We start from the raw sequence: 10,238 nt of genomic DNA on the forward strand, positions 1-10,238 counted from the left end.
TTAGAGATTGTGTACTAGAGAATCGGCCCCATTGTTTAATGTTTTAACGGTCATGATATTATTAATTGTTATATTTCCTTTATGTTAAACTAAAATCATACTAATTGTCCAATGTATAAACTAACAACTTGTGTTGTCCTTGTGTTGTCTAGGTCTAACAAAGGTTTATATACACTGCAGTCTGTGGGATAGAAAGAAAAGTCTCTCATGAAAGGAATTCAAGAACCAAATTACAACGATGTTCTCTCCACTGAATTGACATTGGCGGAATTATTGCGGACAACAAAACCGCAGTACATAGAGCCATAGACAAGAAAAGAAGAAGAAGAAGTGTCAAAGTCACTATGGTCCACAGATATATACCTACAGATATGCAACTAGCGTGGCCCCCTCAATCCCTCTCGCTCAAGCAGAGGTACTTACTTGTGAAATGTTATTCCTTCTATTTTATGTTTGCTTCGGCTATTGAAGCTAGTAAACTGCAACCTACCATTGCACAATAACTTTAAAAACAAAAAACAAGAAAACAAATCAATTATTTCTTTATTATAATAGTTACCTGAGTCAACATAACCTCACTTCACGTTGTTTGCAAAATACATCTTAACAAACAAAAAATGTGGCCACAGTGATAAGGACAAAAATAATCATTTTATCACATTCTCATAAGAGCTTTCTTGCATTTAGCCATCTCGCTCTAACAGTAAGTTACAATAGGACTACTTCTATAGGTATTTAGTCTAAGCCTAAGTCTAAGTCTCTAGTAATATAGTAGATAATCTATGGTCTAAGCTATGGTTGGATCATGGTTGATAAATAAACTACCAGGCACAGAGTACATTATATATACTGGTACCAGGCTTAAAAGTGTTAGAACCCAGAGCCGAAAAACCAGTTAACAAAACAATTAATCAAAATCTGAGATCCCTGAGATCACCCTGAGATGCTGTGCTGAGATAGAGATCAATCCAGTGTTTCCATGTACACGGTAATTACCGTAGATGCACCGTAATTCAGCCCTAATCTACCGTCAAGGTAATATGGCCATTACCTTGACCGTGTCACCGTAATACAAAATCACGTTAAAAATTCATAATATACTGCGTAATAGTAGTATTTCGTCCTCAAGCAATTAGGAAGGAGTAAAATGTAAAACTAATGAGATTTAACAAAATATTAATATGAATAAATCCGTATATGAAAAAGATATTGCTATGCTAGGAGAGTCGATTCAGAATAATATTAATAGCTGATTAAAAAGCTAATTCGTGACTTTTTTTCTTTTAAAAAATGACACGGTAATTTACACGGTATTCTTTTAGCTAATCCACCGTAATTTAATCTAGAAACACCGTAATTTTAACTCTTGAACACGGTAATTCTCGATTTACATATGGAAACACTGGATCAATCAATAATCAATCAAACAAAATGTCAAAATCAAAATATTTATCAAAGTACTAAACTAACAATATATTGAAATCTAATTGAAATTGTTTATAATAGAACAACTAAACTTTTCTAAAATGTGGTCGTTCATTGCAAAGAATAAAAACGACATCATATACTTATCTTTGCTATTATTCAGTGTGTTTATCGGACCCTATTACAGGAAGCTAAGCACAGTAGATTCAAAGAAATGGGCCGGCTCTATTTTGGGTATTGTTTTAATAATTATCGTCTCAGGATACAGCGCAGCACATCCCATTTTATCGGCTCTGTCTGGTATAATTGCGATTAAGTCAACGTCAATAAAGTAAGTAGGTACATAATCATTTTTAGCTGATTAATCATGCACAGTTAATTTAGTTCAAATATTATCCTTTTGATCATGATGAATATATCTTTAATAGCATGGCATTTCTCAGACATACTATCAATAAAATTACAAACTTTTTTGCACCCAGCTTTGCATGGTTTGCCTTATTAAGTTAAGGGTTGTACTTATTAAGAACTAGGTCATGCTGTGACTGTATGGATTTTAATTTTTGTTTGTTTTGTTTGTATGTTAGCTATCTCTGTGCCAAATTTCATCAAGATCGGTTCAGTTCAAAGGTATGTCTATGGATCGTTCTGCTACTGAACTGTGAAAGTGTGTAAAATAAAAACACACTTTATTATGGATCTGTAGATTTAAATAGAAACTTTTTAAGTGACAAATTTAAATATATTAGATACCTGAATAAATTCAGTTCATAGTGCGAGTATTCATGTTGTAAAATACCACAAGAGTTAAAGTCAAGTTAAAGATCTGCCACAGTTGTACGAAATCACAATATCTAAATATATAAAAGGAAAAGGTGACTGACTGACTGACTGATTGATCTATCAATGGACAGTTCAAACTACTGGACGGATTGGGCTGAAATTTGGCATGCAGATAGCTATTATGATGTTGGTATCTGCTAAGAAAGGATTTTTTGAAAATTCAATCCCTAAGAGGGTGAAATAGGGATTTGAAATTTGTGTAGTCCACGCGGACGAAGTCGCGAGCATAAGCTAGTACTCATATAATTTTAGTTATGTTGAAATATTAAATTAGAGCCTCTGTCATTTTCATAACAGTTCTTTCAAAGAAACAGATATGGAGGGTGGACCAGTGACCTTATACTGTCTTGTGATTAAATTACTCACTAACTTTCTTTTTGTAGATCATGCCACACATTTGCATTCTTCTACATGTTTGGATATCTAATCGTCTTTCGATTGTCCAATCAATTTGGTTTAAAAGGTTCATCCGGCCAAACAAATCTCATTGAAATGATCATAGTGTTAAGAGTGGTTGGTGTAGCTTTTGAAATGAACGGCTCTTGGTTAGCCATGGCCAAGGCTAAGAAGGTGGATCAAGAGGCTACAAAGAAGGACTCTGAAGAGAAACCTCTCAAAGATGACGATTTTGTGGAATTAATAAATCCTGAGTTCATTGACCTGTTCCATTATTGCTTTAACTACATTGGATTGTTAACAGGTACTTAATCTGTATATATAAAATTCAAAGTCCTGACTGACTGACTTATATATCAACGCACAGCCTAAACCGCTGGTCCTAGAGACATGAAATTTGGAGGGTATGTTCTTTGTAACGAGTAGGCAACCACTAAGAAAGGATTTTTCGAAATTCTCCCCCTAAGTAGGTAAAATGGGGGTTTCAAATTTATGTAGTCTAGGCGGATGAAGTGGCGAGCATAAGCTAGTCTAAACTAAGCATAAAACAGGGTCTGTATTTAGCATGGCATAGGCATGTATTTAGGTCGTATCAATATAAGTAAGGTACACTAAATGTGTGGCTTTGCGAGCGCTTGCTCACGACTGATTGGTCTGACATGCACACACACTTATGCAATGCCCATGTAAACAATGTAACCACAGTAAAACTCACTCTTCATGAATTGCAAGAACTGTACAAAGGTTTTCCATAATTAAATAACCAACCTGGATTTTTGGCTAGTCAAATAGTTAATAAAATAAAGTAGTTTTTAAGGGTTAAAACCCTTTAAACTAGAAATCTGAGGTTTCACATAAATTCCCTTTATAATGCAGACAAGAAATAAGGCGCGTTTTTTCGGAATCCCTGAAGGATAGGGAGTAAAGAGTACCTATTTATATTTTTGCTGAACAATATTCTTCTTTCTTCTTCTTCTTATTCTTCTTCAATAGTCTTGCATATTAGTTAACCAAGTAAAATGACCTTATTTCGCAAGAATTTTATTATGAAAACCAATATATTCAGACAACTTTAAATTTCCCTTACACAAAACTACTATACTAAAAATATAATACTAATAAACTTCTAAATAATATCTGTCCCGGCTGTACTCACGTGTTTAGTCAACGTTAGCCCGACTAGTTTCGAACCCATACGGGGTCCTTTTGTTTTCATTTTTTCTTATTATTATTTAGAATGGAAATCACTCACGGTAGTTTAAACGCTAAAACTAATAAACTTAATTATTTTTTCCAGGTCCTTATTACAGATATCGTACATTTGATGACTACTTCAGATTGCCATACAGTAAATATGTGGATTGTTTTGGCTTTACTATCAACACTTTGAAAATTGTGCCATTGTATATTTCACTTTATTTGGGTCTCTCAAATGTATGGCCTCTTGATGTAAGTTTTTTTTCTAGACACCATACTTAAGTAACAATATTATATTTGAGATTTCCTCTCAATTAAGGTAGCATAAGAATTTCTGTGACCTAAACATGGATGTGTTAAATAATTAAATGAAAGCTATCCAAAAATAATGAGTTTTAAATTTTGAAAAAAATACATACAATAGTTATTTACTTATAGATTACAGAAAAACCTATAAGTCGTCCATGGTAGAAAATAATATCATAAATCTCTCAATATTGCATGTACAAACTGACATATTCACCATAATTCAGACAGAACCCTCTCAACTCAAGTTCAACTTGCCCTTGGAATTGATTTCAGGGAGGGTGTAGGCGGTTTCGAACCCTCTGGCTATGGCTATGGGTACATGTAAAGTTGACAGCTAAAAATATTTTGTTTCTTCTTTCAGTATATTTTAACAGAAGATCACAACAACAGACACTTCCTGTACAGAATGATGTATCCGTGGGTGTTGTTTGCCGCCTTCCGTCAACGTATCTACTCGGGCATGACCCTTGCAGAAAGTGTGTGTACGTCCGCCGGGCTCGGCGCTTACCCGGCACAGGGGAAGAATAGATCCGGACATGGACCCACTGTTGGCTATATGAAGTTGAAACAGATGTAAATATATTTTGAGGGTATTTGCCAGTGAAGGATAAAACACACACTACATCAAATACACAAATTCATCAACTGACCATCAGAAAGTGTATAATAGTACCCAATATGAATAAATGATTTTGACTTTGACATAGAAGGACAGTTGATGTGCGAATGAGCTATGCTTGATCAAGCCGACGCGAAAGTCACGTCAAACAAAAAATATTATAAAATCGCATCAATCACGCGTCAAGCACGTAAATGCTTGACTCAAGCATCAAGCAGACATTGTAAACAGTTAAAATGCTTGAGCCAAGCAAAAATCTACGTGCTTGACGTCAAGCCGCTTGACCGTCTCGGAAGCTCTTTATAGATCAACTAGCTGATCCCCGCGGCTTCGCCCGCGTAGATTTAGGTTTTTAAAGATCCCGTATAGCCTATGTCACTCAGGAATAATGTAGCTTTCTACTGGTGAAAGAATTTTTAAAATCGGTTCAGTAGTTCTAAAGATTACCCCCTACAAACAAACTTAACGACATTACCTCTTTATATAATACAACGGGCCGTGCAGCAGAAATCGTAATATTTTAATTTCGCCATAACTTCAAAACCAAACGTCCAATTTTAATCATTCAAAGGCCAAATATTATCTCCATAAACTGTTCTTAGTGATGAAATCATTTATTTTGATAAGGATTAATAGCATGAGTAAAATAAACGCGTTTAAATGTAGTCCAAAAAAAATTCAAGATTTTTAAATAAAAAAATGGTTGCTGTGCCTCACTCGACATAGATGGGTATAGTGTGTCGCGGACTTTTTTGTAGATATTTATAAGATCTACAATTAATTAGAACATTTTATGGTTCTATCTTTTATAGTTTAGGCAGCGTACGCAAGATAAGTAACTTTTCTGGTTGATTTTTTACACCTTGTGTCCGAAAAACCCAAATATCTTACGGAACCCTATTTTTTTCCAAAATAAAATATAGCCTATGTTACTCGTGGATAATGTAGCTTTCGAATGGTGAAAGAATTTTTAAAATCGGTCCAGTAGTTTTTGAGCCTATTCAGTACAAACAAACAAACAAACAAACAAACAAACAAACAAACAAAGTTTTCCTCTTTATAATATTAGTGTAGATTAGTGTAGATGTCCACTAGGCTATATAAGTCCGCAAATTACTAATGCGCGTGGCCGCCATTTTTGTGACGTCAGCACTGGACTGAAGTGTCGAGCTGATGGTATATTTTTATTTCGGCTGACATCAAAATGACGTCATTTCGATGTTAATGAGACATGGTTCCAGCGCAATAGCAATTTGCGGGACTATCGCTGAAAATAGTAGGTCGGGCTCGTTACGAATTGCGATTGCCCGTGGAGGTGATGGCGCCTAAAATAGCTCTGGTTTCAGGTCTGAAGAAGAAGCTAGGACAGCACAGTATGACTTCAAGACCATTGAATGTATGGATGTGTGGGGATGTGAAACGGTGGTCACATTGCGGGATTCCATGAAAGTGTGGAACAAGGCCGTGCAGTATTGGGTTGCTATGGTGGTGTACAAGAGGTTCCCTGTCACTGCTTTGAAGTTAGTACTTAATTTTTTTTTGCCCTAGCATTTTCACGGTATTTCGTATGAATCAGTTTATTATAATTTATTAACCTCGTACGAGTGGACTTTGGTTTTTAAAAATCCCGTGGAAACTCTTTTATTTCCCCTATCTTTTTTATTTGTATACACTATTGACCCGCCTCGGCCTCGCAGGGGAAGCTTAAAGTTATTACAATTTCGTAGGGATCGCTATTTAAAAAAATATATATATATACGTTGTGTTACTCAGTAATAATGGGCGCTACTGGTGAAAGAATTTTCAAAATCGGCTCAGTAGCTCCAGAGATTACTACTACATACAAACAAACTTACAAATTTTACCTACCACTTTATAATATTAGTATAAATGCAAAAAAATAGGTTGATTGTCGTTGAGACTGACGAAACGTCACATAGGTATGAGTGACAGAGACAACGCTCTACAAAACCGAAATCTCATTCGAAAGGTATCGATATACAATATTTCTTCCCGACTGTAACGTCCTCTCTGAAATACAGAGAAAAGGTAATGGCTTACCTTCTAAAGTTAGCCACATAAAATCCAAATAAAATTTTGGGATTTTCATAAAAAATATTTTAAAATGTTTGTATTAATTGTAGAATCCATGCAGCACTGTTTGTATCAGTCATATGGCACGGCTTCCACGCTGGGTATTTCTTCTGCATTTACTTCTGCCCGTTCTACTTAATGGCTGAGGATATTTACTTCAAGCTCTACTACAAGGATGCTACAGGAATCGTAAGTTTTAAGTTGTTTCATATTATTATAAGCTGGTTATAATCATCTATTCTCTCGCTCAAGAAACGCACAATCGATGTATGATTCCGTGTCAATAAAAACCGGCCAAGTGCGAGTCAAGCTCGCGCAATGAGGGTTCCGTACTACACTCGTAATTTTTCGACATTTTGCAGGATAATTCAAAAACTATGACACATAAAAATAAATATAAATCTGTTTTAGAATGCACATGTGAAGACCTTTCATATGATACCAAACTTGATATAGTTATCTTACTTAGAAAATTGAAAATTATATTATTTCATGACCACAATTTAATTATTTTGTGTGATGTAACCACATTCACGGTTTTCAGATTTTTCTCCAAATGTCAGCTATAAGATCTACCTACCTGCCAAATTTCATGATTCTAGGTCAACGGGAAGTACCCTGTAGGTTTCTTGACAGACAGACAGACAGACGACAAAGTGATCCTATAAGGGTTCCGTTTTTCCTTTTGAGTCACGGAACCCTAAAAAAGATAAATATTATAAATACTCGATCGGCTGAGTGTGCACACTGGCGGCGAGAACTCTCTCTCCACTAGTTTGTCGCAGTGAAAAAACCTATTAATGAAGAAAACTCGCTCAGAGACGTTCTCTCGGCGGTCAAAATGTTCGCGCAGTGATTAATTAATGCGTGACGGGCGATTACTCACCCGTCGCATTCGCACACTCAACTCAACTACACACTTTTAGCTCTACTCATTTCTCGCTAATCGTTGGCGGTCAGACTATCGCCTTAGACTGCATCTTTACTTTGCCCCAAGTGAGGTCGTGGTCAAGGAAAAATCTAAATATATAAAAGGATTGACTAACTGACTGATCTATCAACGCACATCTCAAACTACTGGACGGATCGGGCTGAAATTTGGCATGCAGATAGCTATTATGACGTAAGCATCCGCTAAGAAAGGATTTTTGAAAATTCAACCCCTAAGAAGGTGAAATAGGTGTTTGAAATTTGTGTAGTCCACGCGGATGAAGTCGCGAGCATAAGCTAGTTTGTAATAAACATATTAATTGATACTATTGTATTTTTTAATCATTTTGTTCTTTCCTTTTTCAGAAAAAGAAAATCATAGGCTTCATCATGTGGTTTCTTCGATCGCATTCAGAATCTTACCAAGCGGCGGCCTTCCTTCTGTTAACCTTTGACCGTATTTGGATCTACTACTCCTCAATGTACCACTATTGGTATGGAGTTTGGCTTGCATTTTTGATACTTGGATTGATACTGAAAAAGGTACGAAATATGCTGAATCCTAGAATATCGAGAACTGCTGATAGTACTGAGGTTAAAGCTCAGTAAAAAGAACAAGTTTTTAAAATTGCATGACCTTTCGATGATTTTAAAGCAGAAATCTTACAACCTTTGATTGTATTTTGTAATAAACACAGAAGGTAGTGTTCGTCAATTTAGATGTTTTGTAAAACAGTAAATTAAAAAAACAAACAAAAATCATACACTTATATCAGAAGCTGGCGATTGAGAGCTCAAAATAAGCAAGAAAATTTGTTCGCCAGCTTCTTTATTTTTAGATGTGACTTAAATATTGAAAATTAAACTTGAAATATTGTATGTAATATATTTTTCGCTCAACAATAAATTTTTGTTCAATTCGAAATATTTAAAGCCATTCTTATGATTACATAATTTATTTTAAGTAGGTTATTTTATTTTATCTAAATATATAAAAGGAAAAGGTGACTGACTGACTGACTGACTGATCTATCAACGCACAGCTCAAACTACTGGACGGATCGGGCTGAAATTTGGCATGCAGATAGCTATTATGACGTAGGCATCCGATAAGAAAGGATTTTTGAAAATTCAACCCCTAAGGGGGTGAAATAGAGGGTTGAAATTTGTGTAGTCCACGCGGACAAAGTCGCGAGCATAAGCTAGTAGTAAATAAAATAATAGTCATTTTGTTGGTACATAATAAGTAGGATGGTAAAAATGTTTATGACTTTTTAATTTAGGTTTATAATTTTAATTTAGTTTTTATTATATTTGAAATGATGAAAAAATATTATTATTTAAGAGGATTGTTGCGACAGATATTTAAATGGGAAAGGGAACTGTAGTAAAAAAATAAGGGCTGATTTTTCATTGTTTTCCCTTTTTTCGGCAATTCAAAAAATAGTAAGGAAACACAGTGAACTCATCTTCGTCGATGTTTGATACTGAATTTAAACTTAGTCGCGACGGGACAGCAATCTTTTCTTATCCGCGCAAAAGTGACCACGACTGCGACCATAGTCGCGGTTGTGGCCTCTCATTGTGCGGGAGGCGTAAGGCTCTTACTTACAGTACGACCTTCAGTTATAGAAAAAGCGACCAAGAAAAGAGTAAGTATAGAAAATCTGTCATTAGGAACATAAAGTACGTGACAGGTCGAGATAGCAATCGGGAAGGGAACGCCCCGCACACTCGCACAGCCCCCGCGCTAACCCGGTGCGGGTGAGCGGGGCGTTCTCCCGCCTCATACCCGGATTGCCATCTGGACCTGTCGCGGACTATAGGTTTCTAACGATTGAAAAATTAGCCCTGAATGGATTGGGGTAGATTAAGAAAAAAACTGCAAAGAAAAGGCTGGTGTGCTCAATTAATTATTTTTTATCATTACGGGACATGGGACTGATAATGATGTATGAAATGAAATAAATATGTAATTGATATACTTATTATCTAACATTATACTTATCTATATTTAACCCAGTACATAATGTGAATTTAAAAATATTGTATTGTGTTTTTAACGCCAGTGGGCGCTGAATATCTAGCTGGTACAAATCTACCAAGTTGTCAGTGTTTTACTTTGGGTAAAACTTTTTCAGGGTTTTACTAAGGCATGGTTCAGGCGGTCAATAAATATTGCAGTTCAATATCGTGATACAGAACATCGATCTCAATAGTTATCGCGCTAGGTCATTACTAACTAACGGCCGAAATTAATCAATCTATCCGTAATCTGTCGATAAGTTACTTACCGCCGTTGTTAACTGTCGAAAAAGACCATACAATTTTTGACAAATAACAACATTGCTAAGTAACCTATCGACGGACCACATATACGAGGATTAATATTATTTTCAGCCGTTATTGATACAGTGACATTTAT

The 10,238-nt window shown here is 35.6% G+C and overlaps 1 protein-coding gene across 2 annotated transcripts in view; it reads left to right on the forward strand.

The window, feature by feature from the left end:
• LOC117987946 (lysophospholipid acyltransferase 7-like) overlaps positions 1-8,943 on the forward strand; it is a 300,396-nt gene extending 291,453 nt beyond the window's left edge. Inside the window, exons 1-7 of one of the 2 annotated variants that reach the window (XM_034975022.2) lie at positions 1,413-1,756; positions 2,652-2,968; positions 3,962-4,113; positions 4,532-4,743; positions 6,136-6,309; positions 6,934-7,072; positions 8,180-8,943. In XM_034975022.2, coding sequence (XP_034830913.1) covers positions 1,527-1,756; positions 2,652-2,968; positions 3,962-4,113; positions 4,532-4,743; positions 6,136-6,309; positions 6,934-7,072; positions 8,180-8,422 — 1,467 coding nt within the window. In that variant the 5' untranslated portion in view covers positions 1,413-1,526 and the 3' untranslated portion in view covers positions 8,423-8,943. Of the gene's footprint in view, positions 1-1,412; positions 1,757-2,651; positions 2,969-3,961; positions 4,114-4,531; positions 4,744-6,135; positions 6,310-6,933; positions 7,073-8,179 lie in introns of those variants that run through there. The other variant, XM_069502692.1, reaches the window with a different exon arrangement.
• Positions 8,944-10,238: the final 1,295 nt, after the last annotated feature.

The sequence above is a fragment of the Maniola hyperantus genome, chromosome 13, assembly GCF_902806685.2.
Source record: "Maniola hyperantus chromosome 13, iAphHyp1.2, whole genome shotgun sequence".
Classification (NCBI taxonomy): Eukaryota; Metazoa; Arthropoda; class Insecta; order Lepidoptera; family Nymphalidae; genus Maniola; species Maniola hyperantus.